Consider the following 19026-nt stretch of genomic DNA (forward strand, 5'->3'; position numbering starts at 1 on the left):
AAAAATGGAGGTGGTGATATTTCAGGACTAGTAATCCAGTAGCCCAGGCTAATATTTTCAGAAGACATCTGACTCCTACTGTGACAGATGACGAAGTTTGAATTTGATTTTAAAAATCTGGAATTTTGAATAAAAGGCTAATGTAATGGTGACCATGTAACCATCTGATTCACTAAAGCCCTTTGGGGGAAGTTACGGCCTAGTGGGATTATCACTGGACTGTTAATCCAGAGACCCATGTTCAAATCCTGCCACAGCAGATGGTGGAATTTGAATTCAAATTCAATAAAAAAAAAATCTGGCAATTAAGAGCTAATTGTTGGGGAAAAGCCCATCTGGTTCACTATAGAGAAGTAAAATGTCATCCTTACATGGTCTGGCCTATATATGACTGCAGATCACATAACAATGTGGTTAATGCTTAACTTCCCTCTGGGCAATTAGGGATAGGCAATAAATAGTGACCTAGCCAGCAACACTCTCATCCCATGAAAGAATTTTTTTCTTGAAACTTCCAGGAATAGCTGACAGCTTGAGTGTACCAGTGAAGTCAACAGAGAAGAAACAGCACCAAAGGAAGGAGCAGCCTTAATGTGGACCGACTTGCAACAGTGAACTGTAAGAAGTTCCATCAAGAAGCTAAATCATCATTTACAACATCAGTTGTTATACTAAGATCAACTAACAGTTTAAGACCATTCAGCCACTCAGTAGAGATGTGAGAAATACAAACAGACCTTTCAGCCCCGCAAGTCTGTTGCAGATTTTCTTAATTTAAACTCACAGTGAAAGTCATTCAGTTTTCGCAAGTGCTGCATGGGTGGGGTGCAGTTTGCAGTGATTGAGGAGTTTGGAAAATCTGAGCAAACAAACCCCACACATCATTTTTCAGGAAATGCAAAAGAACCCATTGTTTTACCAATCAGAAGTCATTTGAAAAGAAACAAATCTGGTTGAAACCCAAGTGAGGATTGGACTTGCACATCCAATTGGCTGCTACAGCAGTAGAAAATTCAAATGAGAGAAAAAATTATTTTTTCAGACAATGTCTCAGAGGGCTTAGCTTCTACTGTGGTAATCTTATTTTTACTATTTTAGTCCATTCAGATTTATCTAGAGCAAATGAACTTTAAATATACTGAACACATAAGTAGCTGATCATCTTTTGTTTAATTAATTTGTTTTATCAGCTGAAATTTGAGGAGATGATGCAAGCCAGTGGGAGGGCCAGGGGGGATGGGGTGGGGAGCCTGGTTATTGAACCAGTTTTGGTGAATGTCAGAAATGTCACGGTGTCAGAGCTACCTCCAGATCTTCGATTCTATTGAGAACAGCAGGCCCCAGTCAAGAAATGTCAGTCCTGTCATGGAAGAAGGGGTGTGAGGAAGTGGTTAGAGGGATGGTGGGGGGAGGTGGATGGAGGGTGAGGAGGGAACTGCTGGCAGCTCAGCAGCGCCCACAATGGTGGTGGCCACGACTGGGACTGCAGCCTCAGCAATGACAACAAGCCAATCACAGAGTGGCCTCTGGACATGTCAGGGTCATGGCAGCAGGGCTGGGGGTTCTTGTCGGGTTTGGGGGCAGGGTCTGGGTGGAGATGGGGGTTGAAGCACAGGATACAAGAGACCCCTACAAGCAAGCCCCACACTAGGCAGTCACGGGCCTCATCAGCCTGGGCAAAGTGTCCCTTGAAGGTGAGACGGGGCTCCAGCCAGGCTTCAATGTGTCACTGACTGGCATTGCAGTGGGAGGATGTTGCGCGTCTCTTCCCCCATGCCATCCTGCCTCAGGTTATCATCTGTCCCATATCTCATCACCAATGAGCCTTGAATCATTCAGCCACATCTTCAATTAAAATGACATCTGTTGTAAGGATCTCATGATCTTTGAGTGGCTGGGATGCAATCTAGCACAAGTCCAATGAGGAGCCAAAGTAAATTAGCATAAGATCATAAGACATTTGAGCAAAAGTAGACCATTCAGGCCATTAAGTCCCTGCAACATTCAATGACATCATGACTGATTTGGTAATCCTCAATTCCACTTGCTTGCCTTTTCCCCATGACCTTTGATGCTCTTCCTGATTAAAAACTTGTTTATCTCAACCTTGAATATACTTAGAAACCCTCTGTGGTGAAGAATTCTACACATTCGCCACCTTCTAACAGAAATATTGCCTCTTTCCAGATATCTCACGTATATTGACCTCAAAAGGAGGGCAGTGGAATGAAGAATCACCAGAAGTGGATGGATTTGGCTGCAAGGAGAGGTTTGTAGTAATTGGAACACGAAAGGTTAAGAAGTGATTTGTTTGATTTTTTTTTTCCCAAGAGTCTGAAAGGGATTGATAGGGCAAAAGAAACTTTGCTGCTGGAAAAGTCTGGGGGACACATAACCTTCAGAATAGAACCAAACCTTCATGAGTAATCAGGAAACATTTGTTCACACAAAACGTGGTAGAAATGGGGAACTGTCTCTTATGTAGAGCAATCAATGCTAAAGTATTAACCGTGTTAAATAGGAGGTTGATGGCTTTTATTAGCCAAGAAACCAAAGGAAAAGGGGTGATATTGTTGTAGCAAGAATATCACTGGTCTAGTTAATCCAGAGGTCCAGTTGAAAGTTATGGAGACATAAGGTTCAATTCCCACCATAGTCATAGAGTTGTAGAGGTCTACAGCATGAAAGTAGGCCATTCAGCCCAACTTGCCCATGCTGCCCAGTTTTCACAATTTAAATTTGTCCCATTTGCCTGTATTTGGTCCACAGTCCTCCATACCTATCCCATCCATGTACCTGTCTAAATATTTCTTAAATGACAACATTGTACTCACTTCCACTGCTATCTCTGGCAGCCCATTCCAGACACTCACCATCCTCCATGTGAAAAAATTGCCCCTCTGGTTTATGGCTAGTGAAATGTTAATTCAATAAATAAGTATGGGATGTGAAGTTTGTCTTAGTGATGGTGACCACAATCATAGAATCACATAGAAGCAGGCCATTCAGCCTATCAAGTTCAAACTGACCCTCCAAAGAGCATCCCACTCAGACCCACCCTCTACCCTCTCCCTGTAACCCTGCATTTCCCATGACTAACCCATCTAACCTGCACACCCCTGCACACTATGGGCAATTATAATGGCCAATCCACCTAAACTGCACATTATTGGACTGTGGGAGGAAACCAGAGCACCCGGAGGAAACCCATGCAGACGCGGGGAGGGGGGGGAACATGCAAACTTCACACAGACAGTTGCTGGATGGTCAAATCAAACCTGGGTCCCTGAGGCAGCAGTGCTAACCACTGAGCCACTGCACCCCCTGCCCCCACTTTGATTCATTGATGCAAAGCTTCATTGATTCTTTTTTGTGAAGAGCTATCTTATTCAGTGAACTGGCCCTAATGACAACCAGATAATCACTGTTGTAAAAAGAAAGCACACCTATCTGGTTCACTCATGCCTTTAAGGGAAGGAAATCTGATGTCCCTTACCCAGTAAGGCCTACATGTGACTCCAGACCCACAGCAATGTGGGTGACTCTTATCTGCTCCCTGAAATATCTGAGCAAACCACTCTGTTAAAGGCCATGTTTGTTAGGCAACAAGTGCTAGCCTTGCCAGTGATGCCCATGTCCCATGGAAGAAAAACTGGGATCAATGTGTTTGATGAAGTTAGAGCTGAGTTCAGCCCATAGTCTCACAGAATGGTGGAAATGGTTGGATAACCCATTTGCAGTCGCCATGCTCCAAACGAATCCTGGACCTTAACATTAAAACTTCTGCAAAAAGTAGAAAATTTGAACCTGCTCAATTTGACTCTGTGGTGCAGTGGATGGGGTCTATGTCTGTATGCCAGAGGTCCTGGTTCAAGTCACTGCCCAGCTGTGTTATGAACATATCCTTCCTTTTAGCCAAAGAAGGTATGTTCATAAACACAGCCAACTGGTTGAGGATCAACCTGAAAATCTTTCTCATACACCTGCTAAGTGCAGGAGAGGTCGCTGGCAAGAAATGCAACAGAAAGAATCTTGATATTTCTCTGATCAACATAGTTCCAGACTACAACTTGCATGCAAATTGCTTGTGCCCATAGCAATGACAAGGGAATTTGAACACACCACTGGTTAGGTGACTTGTGGGGTTAGTTTGCTGGATTGCTGGTTTGTGATGCCAACAACATGGGTTCAATTCCTGCACTGGCTGAGGTAACCATGAAGGACTCTCCTTCTCAACCTCCCCCCTTGTCTGAGACATGGTGACCCCCCCAGCTTAAACCACCACCAGTGGCTCTCTAATGACAGAGCAATGCCATGGTCTGCAAAGACAATGGCGACTTTATCTTTAGTTAACTTTCACTACAAGAGCCAAAATAATCTTGAAACTTAGGGGTAGAAGAACAGAAACCACGAAGCAGGATTTTCACTATATCTCAAAACATGGACAAACATTACACTCGGCACCCAGTTGATACAGGCTAAAGCTATAGCTTGAATTTATTCACACAAAACAAATTACAGAAGCAAAAGATCTCACAAAGTACAATGAATTTATATAAAAGACCTAGAAAGAGTCTGCAAGGGATTCATTTCATTCTTCTTCGAGCGTCAGGCTTTCTTCAGATCAAAGAGTCCAGGAAAAAGAATTTCTTCCACCATCTCCAGCACAATACGGATAATGATGCTCCTTCCACCAGAAGGCTGTGTTTCAGTGAAGAATCTCAAAGGGTCTCTCTTTACGGTAGAATCCTAGTTATTTTGTATATATATTTTCCTTTGATGTCCTTTGAAGAAGTAAAGCAAAGTATAATTTTAATCGTCTTAATAATTTAAAAGGAGACCAGCAAGCTGCCTTCAGAAAAACTTATCCCTCCGCTGTGTTTTTTTTTTGTAACCAGAAGCCAGCAATAATTGGAAGTTGCACTTTTGTCTGCCATTAAGCCAGGAGGAATGCAGAAATGATTTCTGAAGAATATTCTGAGGAATGGCAATGAGCAGTTTTTCATACATTAACTGGAATCGAAGCATCATGGTGACTGATGATACCACGGTAATTAAAAGGTGTACAATCCAATTCATATACAAGTCAAAACCACGAAGCAGCAACAGTTCCCAGCCATTTAACCTTTCTTTTTTAAATAAAGTAAAATCCATCTTAGAGCTGCCTCACCACTATTATTTTTTAGTTCATTCAGAGGATGTGGGTGTCATTGGCTAGGCCAGCATTTATTGCCCATCCCTAATTGCCCACAGAGCATTAAGAGTCAACCACATTGCTTTGGGTCTGGAGTTATATTGTAGGTCAGACCAGGTAAAGATGGCAGTTTGCTTCCCAAAAGGGCATTAGTGAACCAGATGAATTTTTCCCCGACAATGGATTCATTATCATCATTAGGCTCCTAATTCCAGATTCTTTGAAAATTGAACTCAAATTCCATTGTCTGCCAGGGTGGGAATCAAACCTGGGTCCCCAGAACATCATCTGTGTCTCTGGACTAACAGTGCTGTGATAATACCACTAAGGCCATCATCTCCCCTCATGTTGAAGCCATTTATGAGATAAACGTGCGCAACAAGACAAAATTCAATTTTTAATACATTGTTACTTCAATGATAGAACAGGAGTGGGCCATGCAACTCCTCGAGCCTGCTCCACCATTTAAATGAGATCATGATTGATCAGTGGCCTAACTCAATACACCTGCCTTTAGCCATATCCCTTCATTTCAATTGTGAGATGGATAATTTTTTGTTAAGCAAAAATTATTAACAACTGATCCAGCATCAATTAGAATTTGTTGAAGAGAGCTTCAAACCTCTCCCATCCTTTGTGTGTCGGAGTGCTTCCTAACATCTCTCCTGAAAGGTCTGGTCTTAATTTTTGAAATTAAGTTTTAGAATGTCCAGCCAGTGGAAATTGTTTATTGCCATCTACCCTGTCTTTTCCTTTAAATAGCTTGAAGACTTTAATCAGATCATCCCTTAACTTTCTAAATTTTAGAGAAAACAGGCCTAATTCAGATAATAAAAACGGAAAGAACTGCGGATGCTGTAAATCAGGAACAAAAACAGAAGTTGCTGGAAAAGCTCAGCAGCTCTGGCAGCATCTGTGAAGAAAAAAATCAGAGTAAACGTTTCGGGTCCGGTGACCCTTCCTCAGAACTGATGGTAGCGGAAAACATCAGCTTATATGCAGAAAATAGGGAGAGGGATGGGGTAGGGAGTAAATGATAGGATAGAGCCAGAAGGGAAAGATTTGTATTTGTATAATCTCTCCTTGTAACTTAACCCCTGCATTCAAGGTATGATTCTTGTAAGTTTATCTATCCTTCCTAAGGTGTGGGGCCCAGATCTGCTCACAGTACACTAAGTGGGGTCTAACTAGGGTTTTGTATAACTGCAGCATAATTTGTGCATCCTTGTACTCCAGTCTGCTAGGCATTCCATTAGCTTTCTTGATTATTTTCTACACCAGTTTCTGGCATTTTAAAGATTTATGCACTTGAACCCTCAAGTATCTTTGGATATTCACTGTATTTAATTTCCCATCATCCAGAAAGTACCCTTTTTGTTGCTGAAAGTGTACATTAAATGTACAGCAGATGCCAATCAATTTATCAAATCATTTAGAATACAGAAGTCAAAGTGAGGTGATTATAAAACAAAAATCCAGGCATGTGAAATGGTTAAGATCAATTACTGGAATACATCCAAAGATCATAGAACCCCTACAGTGCAAAAAGAGACCAGTTGGCCCATCAAGTCTGCACTGATCCTACAAAGAGCATCCCAACCAGACCTATCCCCCCACTCTATCTCCATAACCCCACATGCACTATGGCTATCTCATACATCCCTGGACACTGTAGCATGGCAAATCCACCTAACCTGCACACCTTTGGACAGTGGGAGGAAACTGGAGCACCCGGAGGAAACCCACACAGACATGAGGAGAACATGCAAACACCATACAGACAGTCTCCCAAGATTGAGACTGCTCCCGGGGGAGGGTTGTTGCTGGGAAGCAATGGACCAGTGGTATTATCGCTGGATGCTAATCCAGAGACTCAGATAATGTTCTGGGGACCCGGGTTAGAATCCCACCATGGCAGATGGCAGAATTTGAATTCAATAAAAAAAATTCTGGAATTAAAAATCTAATATGACCATGAATCCATTGCCAATTGTCAGGAAAAACCCATCTGGTTCACTAATGTCCTTTAGGGAAGGAAACTGCCATCCTTACCTGGTCTGGCCTGCATGTGACTCCAGACCCACAGCAATGTGGTTGACTCTTAATTGCCCTCAGGGCAATTAGGGATGGGTAATAGCCAGCAATGCCCTCAACCCATGAATGAATATAGAAAAAAGAAATTGTACGGGAGCTTGGTGAGATCACAGATGAAGTATAGTGTGCAGTTTTGGTCCCCTTATCTGAGGAAGGATGTTCTGGCCATGATGGGAGTGCAGCAAAGGTTTACCAGACTGATTCATGGAATGTATGAAGAGAGACTGGATCAGTTAGAGCTGAGTTTAGAAAAATGAGGGAGGAATCTCATAGAAGCCCATAAAATTCTAACAGAGACAGACAGGTTAAACACAGAAGGGATGTTCCTGATGACTGGGGAGTTCAGAATCAGGGGTCATATGCTAGGGAGACAGGGTAGGCCATTGAGGTTTAACATGAGGAGAATTTTCTTCACCCAGAGAGTGGTGAGTTTCTGGAATTCTCTGCAGTTGAGGCCAACACACTGAATGTTTTCAAGAAGGTGTTAGATGTAGCTCTTAGGGCTAAAGAGATCAATGGCTACAGGTAGAAAATGGGAACAGGGGACTGAGTTGGATGATCAGTCTTGATCATATTGTGGAGGTATCCGTGTTGAACTAAAACCAGTCTGACTCCAAACCAAAACACAACAGATTCTAAACAAGGCCTCATGCCTCACTGGAATTGTCTGACCTAACATAGAACATAGAACATAGAACATTACAGCGCAGTACAGGCCCATCAGCCCTTGATGTTGCGCCGACCTGTGAAACCAATCTGAAGCCCACCTAACCTAAACTATTCCATTATCATCCATATGTCATCTTTACACTCAAAAAAACTTTTAGATCTCTCAGGGCAGTGACTTGAAAGTAATTCGGGCATTTACATATACATATTAATCAATTAAAACCTTCGAACTGATTAAAGATTTAACAGCATCCTAGGTTTGTTTAATACATCCTCATCAATCGTGTGACCTTTAGATCTTTTACTTATAAATTCTGTGTCCGATACCACCTCACTAACACCTGAAGAAGGAGCGAAGGTCCGAAAGCTTGTGTTTTCAAATGAACCTGTTTGGCTATAACGTGGTGTTGTGGGATTTTTGACCTTGATTATTTTGAATGGTGGAACAGGCTCGAAGAGCTAAATAGCTTACTCCTGCTCCTATTTTCTATGTTTTGGTGTTTCTCTGTCTGTAAGGGCACTCATGGGGCTCCTATTTTCTATATTTTGGCATTTCTCTGTCTGTTAAGGCATTCATGGGGCTCCTATTTTCTATATTTTGGCATTTCTCTGTCTGTAAGGGCGCTCACATGAATGAGTCATGTGAGTTCTTGAACCAAGCAGAAGGATGTGATTTCAAACAGCGTGTAGAGTCGATTTTGCACAGTCCACCATTTCTGACCCATCTGGAAAGGGGTGAAAGGTTCTTGGGGGTCTGTCGGAACGTGGAGTCGAGGTTACAATCTGATCAGCTGTGCTGCTATTGATTGGCAGAGCAGGCTCGAGGGGCCGAACGTCCTGCGGATGCTCCTGATTCAAGCTCATACATTAACTGACACGTAAACATGCTGGGCTAGCTTCGCATCAGCTTCATGCGAAACACCATTCCAAATCCCCCCCATCCCAAACTAAACAGACATCACTGGACAGAGGGAGTGGAAGGACTACATTCAAAGTTTGGATTCACCACAGAATGGTGCTGAGAGGGGTCTGAGGCAGGTCAGAAGGTCCACCAGGGGTAAGACTATTCTCACTATAGCGGGGAAAATTGGTGCACGCTCTCTCAGGCTGCAGTGTGACAGAGACACAGGGTACATGGAGGAGAGGACGGACCTCTGCCACAGCGAGAGCAAGCAAGCCTCACACTGGAGAACTGCATCTACAAATGCAGATACGTGTCATTGGAGAACTTTACTGGAGCAATGAGCAACAGCTCACGCACATATACTTCACCAAAGGTGCAGTTACTGGTCATGTTCACTGGGACTTTCCCCCTCTCCTACTCAGGGCATAAATGGCCAGTGGCCAGGAAGATCACATGGTCCTAAATTTCTACACCAGGGGACCCATCAAGCATGAACTGGTAACACTGCCGTATCACAGTTTACCAGGCACCATCACACCAGTGAAGTAACAGAAGTCCTCTTTCCTTGCATAATGGATCTCATACAATTCCATCCAACCAGAGAGAAGCAAGATGCCTCATCCATCCGGAGGTATTTCCAATGTTGCAGGAACCACACGTTCTGGGGGGTATCAATCAGATGATACCCCTCTGTCAAACAGCTACCAATCCACACACAATGCATCTGGCACACAACGAGGGAGACAAGAGTTGTCGGTGAATGCCCATCATATTGGCAGCAGTTACAATAGTTCCATGTCACAGCTCTCAACCACTCCGATAATATCTGAGGCACCCAACTTAAACAATGCTCCAACAGTGTGAACCGTCTGAGAGACTAGGAGCCAGTGAGGATCTCTGAATTTGTGTCTGTCTGCTATATCATTCTCAACCTCATTCGTATGAGAGTGAATTCTTCATGACCGGCCTTCAGCCCCTGGCAGACAGGAGAAATTGGAGGAGAGACAGAAGAGATAGAGAGCAGGAGAGAGGCAGAAAGAGAGGGAGAAAGAAAGGAAGGAGAAAGAGATGAAGAAAGATAGAGAGGAGAGAAAGTGTGAGTGTTTGTCTCGTGAATGGTTTTTGCCTTACCTAATCCAGTGCTAGTCTAGTGGTTACAGTATGTCAGGCAGTCAGCCACTGATTCGGAGAGGAAGAGGCTACAGATGGACCCACTGAAAGACCTCGAGCCCATCTGGGTCTCGAGGGATCAGCTTCGGCTTCAGAAAATCAGGCAGGTTGGCAACATGGGGTCATTGTGATGATGTTGAACTTGGACTTTGTCATCCAGGTTCACTGGGATGGTGCCTGAGCAACCTCTGCTGGATCTCAGATCGCTGGAGTTCTGTGAGAGAGCACACACATGCCTTGCAGCACTGATATCCACAGCCAGGATGGAAGCAGCCTGGCCATACACAGCACCAAGCTTGGACCTTGGGGATTCAGGCTGAGCTTCCAGTGCAGGACTGTGTTATCAATTGGCAACTGACTATGAGAATCTAAGATTGATGACTGAGTCTATAAATGCAGTCATTGAGTTGGTCACTATTTTAATTTGGACATGATGGGCCTCATATTCTGTGAGCAGTTGGGACTGGATTCCTCCATAACAGTGAGTGTGGTATTTGTGGCAGACCTGTCAATGCACTTCAATCACTGTCCATGTGTGCATCCACCCAAGGCCTTCCCTACAGCAAAATACACCCGTGACTTCGCTTGCTCGGGACCTGGCACATCCTCTACCCTTTCCCCTGACCTGTCGCACTCTACTATCTTTATTCGTAAATGAGGCATAGACTATACTGGCTAGGCCTTCTTACAATTATTATACACATCAGGAAGAGTCAACCACATTGCTTTGGGTCTGGAGTCACATGTAGGTCAGACAAAGAAGGACTTTATTGAACCAGTTGGGTTTTCACAACAATTGACAATAGTTCCAATGATCACCATTTGGTGTGCCTCTCATTGCTTATTTTTTATTCAATTCAAACTTCACCACGCATCCTGGTAGCATTCAAACTATGTCCCTGGAACATCACTCTTAGGTTCTGGATTGCTAATACCAGTGATGTTATCACTGATCACCACCTCCCCACAGTTTACACCCTGTAAGTCACCATGTGCAGATTCAAATGGTTAACTACCCTCTAAGGTGTGTGCTGGTATCTTAACAAATGTCAGATCAATTGACATTGCTTCTTCATCAGACTGCTACACATGACAATATTCAGACTTCACAAAGTCGGCACCCACTAACGGCCCAAACTAGTGTTTGCCCCCCTACTTGTGGGGAGAAGATTCTCAAGACAAAAGCAATCAATCTTATGTCAATGAACCTGAAAGAGACTCTGAATTAATAAATTATAAACAGGACTGAAGGGGGAGAAAATAAACCTAGAAACATAGAAATAAAGGGTAGGAGAAGGCCATTTGACCCATTGAGTGCAATCTAGCATTCAGAATGATCATGGCTGATCCTCAACCTCAATGCCATTCATTCACACACTCACCATTCTCCTTGACATCTTTAGCCTCTAGAAATCTGTTTCTTTCTTAAATATATTCAGTGATTTGGCCTTCACAGCCTTCTGTGATCAAAAATTCCACAGGTTCACCACTGTCCAAGTGAAGAAATCTCTCCTCATCTCAGTCCAAAATGGCCTATCCCATCTCCGGAGGCCACAAGCCCTTGTTCCGGCACTGCTCATCATTCCTTCATCCAGTCTGTCCAGCCTTTTCAGAATTTTAAACATGTCAATGAGATCCCCTCTCACATTCTTAACTAAGTAAGCAGAACATTGATCAAATGTGCTAAGGAACGTCATGCAACTGGAATTCTAACTGGCCACATATGGTGAATGCAGGTGGCATCTTTTGTGTCTTTTACTTAACTGAATTATTGTAAGGGGCAAGGAGAAATTTGCAGGATATTATTAACATCGTAGTACTGGGGAGTTGCAAAATGAATAATTTAGTTATAGTAATGGGCTGAATCTTAGCTAAGGTCATGGGTAAGCAGAACTGGCACTGTTTATCACTCAGGACTACTAAAGCAGATGCAAGCTGGCTCATTGGGGCTAATTTAGGGAAAGGATAACTGATTAACTAGATATCCCTGCACATGGTCATCAGGTTAAGTAGCAACACTTCCACTGTTGAGACTTCGTGGACAATTAGCAGAGTCAAGCAGCAATGATGGAACACCACCATTATATTGTTAGCATCAAAGGAGAGGAAAGAAATGAAAGATTATGAAGAAAATATTTGCTGCTTATCAGCACGGTGGCTCAGTGGTTAGCACTGCTGCTTCACAGCACCAGGGACCCGGGTTCAATTCCAACCTTGGGTGACTGTGTGGAGTTTGCACATTCTCCCCATGTCTGCGTGGGTTTCCTCCGGGTGCTCTGGTTTCCTCCCACAGTGCAAAGATGTGCAGGCTAGGTGGATTAGCCATGCTAAATTGCACGTAGTGTTCAGGGATGTGTAGATTAAGTGGGTTATAGAGGGGTGGGATGCTGTGAGGGTCAGTGTGGACTTGTTGGGCCGAAGGGCCTGATTCCACATTGTAGGGATTCTATGATTATCTAATTTCATGCTGAGGAAAAGATAAACGTGTCCCCATTTTAACAAAGCATTAATTTTCAAAGAAACACACGTTGAATCAAAGCAGAGTTATTGTTCTAACCCTGGGGAGTGGACAAAATACATGATTGAACCAGGTAGTTATTAACACAACTGTAGCTACAATGAATAGAAAATAAAGAGGTCATTCTCCTGTCTCCTCATTCAGTTGTACTTTCTTTCAGCACCACACAGCTCCCATTATTTGATTTAAATTGTAAGCTATTTTAAGTCACCTTTTTTCACATCCATTATCCTAGGTTTTAATTTTTGCAGAAAAATTGCAACTGTTTGAAGTACTTCTCAAGGTGTGATCCTAAAAAGGTATAGCGTTGCATTGGCCCCATTTTGTTCAATTTAAGTAGATCCCAATTACCACTTCTTTCTCTTGCTGACATAGTAACACCTGCTCCTGTCATGGCACAGTAACCAATGTTGGCATTCTGTAGAATAAACTAATGAGCCAGAACTACTCTCACTAATAACATAAAGTGTCTCAACTTAGACATTTCTGAAATGATAGAGCATTGACCGAGCTGATTGATGAAAAAATTAACCATCTTGTTTGATCCATCTGAGGTTCTGAGGAAGGGTCATCGGACCTGAAACATTAACTCTGTTTTTTCCTTCACAGATGCTGCCTGCTGAGCTTTTCCAGCAACTTTGTTTTTGTTCCTGATTTACAGCACCCACAGTTCTTTTGGTTTTTGTTTGATCTATTGACGCTTTCCAAAAAAACATAATATTTCAGGCCTGAACTTATGTATTATTTTCCTTCTTTGCTGTCAATGTTGTCCTAAAATCTGTGACCAGGTGATGAACAATGGTGCTCCAATTGCTATCAGACTGAGGTCAACTAACGTAATACTGGTAAGGAGCTAAACACTGCATCTTCTAATCTGTAGGGGAAGGACTGTTGCTCAAACTCTCCATCCTTTCCCAAAGGGAAGTGCCTGACACTTTACATGTTATTACACTGTAGGAATGGTATTGAAATGGATAGCTCAGGGCAATCCCACCACTATTAGGCCACTGAATGGCAACACTGCATAATGGTGTTTCAAGCTACTTTTTCAATTTTCAATCCAGATCTTCTTCATAGTATTACACAAGTACACATATATAAAAGTAAAACAAGTGAGAATACAGTGGCAAATGTTAGCTATGAAAAAATTACTCAAGTATAGACATCATAACATATGGCATTTGCCATGAATTGGCCTGAAGAGTCTTTGGCCCAGACACCAATGACATTTACTCTGAGACAATTTTGAAGAATCTAGAAAAGGATTGATCTGGATTTATTCCAGAATAATAAGGTCTCTAAATGGAATCAAAATTTTGCATTTTCACAACTGGAACAAATATCGACAAATAATAAAGCAGTAAAACATGCATCTCATTATAACTCTCACAAACACACACACACACACACACACACACACACGCGCACACACACACACAAACACAGACACAGACATACACAAACACAGACACACATACACACGCGCACACACACACACAGACACAGACATACACAAACACAGACACACACAAACAGTTGGTGTGACAGCAAACTTGGTTCAAACCCAAAAGTGTAAATCTAACAGATTGGTGTGTTCATTCGCAGCCAAGAGGACATGAGCTACATTTTTTGAAGGCAACAATGAAAAAAAACCCAATTGTCAAGGATATGTCGACAGGAAACAGCAGAGTTCTGGCTTTTCCTTTTCAAAACTGTCCAAACAATCACTCAGAGTGTATGGTAATGGAAAATATTCAGGTGAAAGCATCATTTATTCAGCGGCTGTATCACATTCCATGGAGAGTAATGAAAACCTGAAGAAATGCGGAACTACCATACCCGCCCCGTTTCTCCAGCACTTCCTGTTTTGTTTTTTTTAAATTTCAGATCTCCAACATGCATGTATCATTTTTGTTTCTATCTTAGTTAAGTAGAAGGGCAGGAATTGATGTTATTTTTGCAGAATCCTAGATGGCGAGCCATTAATAGCTTTTGCACAATGGTGTTGCCACCTTTTTGCTGTATGACCGACGATCTACAAGGCAGCTACACCTGACCCACACAGCAGATTCCACATAAAGTGGGCTACATCCTGGCAAATACTGTCTGAATGGTCTAAGGAAGGGTCACCGGACCCGAAACGTTAACTCTGTTTTCTCCTTCGCAGATGCTGCCAGACCTGCGGAGCTTTTCCAGCAACTTTGTTTCTGCTCCTGATTTACAGCATCTGCAGTTCTTTCGTGTTTTACTCTTAGAATGTTCCTTCAAGTTCTACACCCCACTTTAATAGTCAGTTTTTATCTAAATGTATCAGCCTATTAAATACAGAGGCCACACTGAAAATTACAGCTCTATTGAACTGGTTGAAGTATATAACCAGAAAATATTGGCTTCATTACAGAAGAATGCAGTGGTTTCTCACCAGTGGGTAAATTACAATGGATTGAATCTGCACTCAGCACATTATACTGCATTATTTTTTCTTACAGAGTGATCGCACTTAGAATGTAATAATTATACGATTTTTAAATCCAATAAAATGGAACAGCAGACAAAGCCAAAAAAGACAATAAGAACCAATTGATCCCTTTGGCCCTTTCCTTTCTGTCATAAAATCTTTGTGATGATTGAGAGATGTAGGAAGACAAAGACTAGAAGATGCATTATGTAGATTTATTCCTCCGAGTTCTCCCTGTTACTTCGAGACTACTAATGTCATTTGACATTTAACCCCTGCTGCAATCACATCCAACCTTTGAATATGACCCTGAATAGTCAAGGTCTTTTCCCCCAGAGTGCAGGAGTCCAAAACTAGAGGGCATGGTTTAGGTGAGAGGGGCAAGATTTAAAAGGGACCTAAGAGGCAACTTTTTCATGCAGAGGGTGATGTGTGTATGGAATGAGCTGCAAGAGGAAGAGGGTGCATAGGTTTAAAGTGAGTGGAGGTAGATATAGAGGAGTCATCAGAGGTAGGTTCTTTACTCAGAGAGTGGTAGTGGCGTGGAATGCATTGCCGGAGAGGGTAGTGGAGTCGGCCTCATTAGGGGCATTTAAGCAGCTATTAGATAGGCATATGGATGATAGTATAAGGTAGGGGTGGATATTAGATAGACCTTAGGTTTAGGGTAAAAGTTCGGCACAACATCGTGGGCCAAAGGGCCTGTACTGTGCTGTACTGTTCTAAGTTCTATGTTCGAGAGGAAGTGATTGAGGTGGGTACAATTACAACATTTAAAAGGTATTTGGATTGGTACATGAATAGGAAGAGTTTAGAGGGATATGGGCCAAATGCTGACAAATGGGACTAGATTAATTTAGGATATCTGGTTGGCATCAACAAAGTTGGACCAAAGGGTCTGCTTTCATGCTGTACATCTCTATGACTCTGCGTAGAATGCAACTACTCATCCTGCTAAAATTCTTGATACAGACAACATAGAGAATGATCACAGATTGTTATTTCATAGTTTAAATTTAAAATCACATCAAGGTCTTCACAATCTTCCAAACTGACTAAAAAATATCTTGGAGCCATATTTGCAGGCTTCAATAATCAGCTAGCCCTGCAGAAACTGGATTCAGCAGGGGTTTGGTGTTTTCCTGGTCTGCATTATTCAGAGCAAGGTTCCTAGCCTCAGACCCCTTGGTCGAGGCAGTAAATTACAAAACTGAACAAAAAGTTTAATATTGGGGCATTCAAAAATCACTCATTCAAAAATTTGGACTCTACCTTCAAAAGTAGATGATTATAGATAACTGTGCAGAAAACCAAAATGTTACATGTTGTTACAAAAGCCAAGTCTATGAGTTTCATTCAATAAGTCATTAACAACGAGAGGAACATGATAATATGTGTTTGAAGTAAGATTTGAAAAAAGTAAAGGAAGGCGAAATAAGCAGTAAGAAGGTATTTTAATAAGATTTCATCCAAGATAATTTCTAGCTCCTGGTCTGCATTCTGCGGTTTCTCACAGAATTATATCTGTGGGAAGGTCAGGGGAGAGGATGGTTGGACATGATTGTAATGTCACCATCACCTATAGCCATATAGACTGCCATTAGCATCAGGGTTCATGAGGGTATTTGTCCACTAACCAAGATGCAATGTAAAACTAATGCCATAAATATAAAACAAGAAATTGCAGATGCTCGAAATCTGAAATAGCTGGAGAAACTCAGCGGGTCTGGTAACATCTGTGGAGAGACAGAAAACAGGATTAACATTTTGAGTCCAGTATGACTCTTCTTTAGAACTCAGGTATTCTCATGGAAGTTCAGTAGACTTGAAATATTAACTCTGTGTCTCTCTCCAACATGCTACCGGACCCACTGAGTTTCTCCAGCAATTTCTGTTTGTGTTGTAAAACTAACGCCAAAGCTCCCTGCAATCAGAGAATGGTGGCATCCCAGGAGGCCGTTCAGCCTTCGGCTCTGTGCCATTTGAATCCCACCGTGGCAGATGATGAAAAGTTGAATTCAATAAAAATCTGGTTTAAATCTAAGTTTAAAGGTGACCATGCTGATTCTATTAATAACCTATCTGGTTTACTAATATCCTATTGGGAAGGAAATCGGCTGTCCTTATCCAGTCTGGCCTACATGTGAACAATGTGGTCCGCACCTAACCAGCTTCTGGGCAATCAGGGATGGGCAATAAATGCTGACCTTGCCAGTCATGCCCACATCCCTGAATGAATTTTTAAAAATATCAACTAGAATGCAATTGGAAATGAATACCTTGAGACATTTTGAAGTAATAGTCTCACCTTGGCACAGATGTCTTCAGTGAATGTAGGGAAAAAGTGAATCAGGCACAATACTGAAATCGATTTGATACTAATCTTGAACTGGAGTCTGCTGAAAGTGTTTCTCAAATCACAGCAAGCAGTGCTACCGATTTATATTACGAATTGGATAGTTACTATGATGGCCACGTATAAAAACACAGAAATGAAGGGAGAGAGCATAAGAGAAAGATTGTATTGGGGAAAGAGAGGAAAAAGAGAAGTTACATTTAAATTATGACTTTGGTTCTTTGTGACATGCCTAAATGATTCACAATCAATGAATTTCTCTTGTTACACAGGTAAGTGTGGTGGCTAATTTGAATGTAGCAAAGTTCCTTTCTGATAATGTTAGTTGAAACGTAAAATGTGGACAGAACACAGAGGCAGTGTATCTTCAAATAACGGCATGCAATTTTCACAATCTCATTAGACAGAAACCACCCTGAGTGACTGACTCACCGAAAAAGCAGCAACTATGAGAATACAATGTGTCCCCAGTAGAATGTTCGATTGTTCCGTGTTTGAGTGTATGAAACCATTTATAACTGATGCTTGCTCTGCTTGATGAGTTAACCACAGTGGCTATAAGAGCAGGTCAGAGGCTAGGAATACTGCAGGGAGTAACTCACCTCCTGACTCCCCGAAGCCTGTCCAACATCTACAAGGCACAAGTCGGGAGTGTAATGGAATACTCAATACAGCATGGAGCTGGAGGACCACAGTAGGTCAGGCATTACCAGAGGAACAAGAAAGTCGACATTTTGGGTTTACACCTTTCATCATGTGTAAACCCAAAACATCGACTTTCCTGCTTCTCTGATGCTGCCTGACCTGCTGTGTTCCTCCAGCTCCACACTGCATTGACTCTGACTCCAGCATCTACAGTCCTTCCTATCTCTATGTGATGGAATACTCCCCACTTGCCTGGATGAGTACAGCCCCAACAACACTCAAGAAGCTTGACACCATCCAGGACAAAGCAGCCCACTTGATTGACACTGCATACACAAGCATCGACTCCCTCCACCACTGACGCTCAGTAGCAGTAGTGTGTACTATCTACCAGATGCACTGCAGAAATTCACCAAAGATCCTCAGACAGTACCTGCCAAACCCACAACCACTTCCTTCTCGAAGGACAAGGGCAGCAGATACATGGGTACACCACCACCTCCAAGTTCCCCTTCAAGCCATTCATCATCCTGACTTGGAAATATACCGCTGTCCCTTCACTGTCGCTGGGTCAAAATCCTGGAATTCTTATCCCTAATAGCATTGTGGGTCAACCCACAGCAGGAGGACTGCAGCGGTTTGAGAAGGCAGCTCGCCACCACCTTCTCAAGGACAACTAGGGACGGGCAAGAAATGCTGGCTCAGCCAGCGACGCCCACACCCCATAAATAAATAAATAAACCCTGGGGGTGGACTCAAAGAAAATTATACAATCCTTCTAAGTTACTAGAAGTTAGGGACGAGCAAAACAGAACAGGCACTTTAGCATCTCTTGTAAATGAAATTCCAGCACACACAGAAAATGGTGCAAGATTCCTGCACAGCTCTGAGATATAAAATACGTAACACTCATTGCTTCACTGAAGTGCCAGTTTAGATTATATTCTCAAGGACTTGGCCTGAATCGGTGCAAGGCTATTATCATTGAGTCAAACTTACACTTCATAGAAATTTAAAC

At 42.5% G+C, this 19026-nt stretch overlaps 1 protein-coding gene across 2 annotated transcripts in view; it reads right to left on the bottom strand.

Moving 5' to 3' along the window:
- Positions 1-4472: 4472 nt before the first annotated feature.
- Positions 4473-19026, bottom strand: part of LOC109924430 (protein kinase C-binding protein NELL1-like) — a 219048-nt gene continuing 204494 nt past the window's right edge. For both annotated transcript variants that reach the window (XM_048607080.1, XM_048607078.1), the window contains exon 10: positions 4473-4784. In XM_048607080.1, the coding sequence (XP_048463037.1) occupies positions 4750-4784 (35 nt within the window). In that variant the 3' untranslated portion in view covers positions 4473-4749. The remainder of the gene's footprint in view (positions 4785-19026) is intronic.

This window comes from Rhincodon typus, chromosome 17 (assembly GCF_021869965.1).
Source record: "Rhincodon typus isolate 14 chromosome 17, sRhiTyp1.1, whole genome shotgun sequence".
Lineage (NCBI taxonomy): Eukaryota > Metazoa > Chordata > Chondrichthyes > Orectolobiformes > Rhincodontidae > Rhincodon > Rhincodon typus.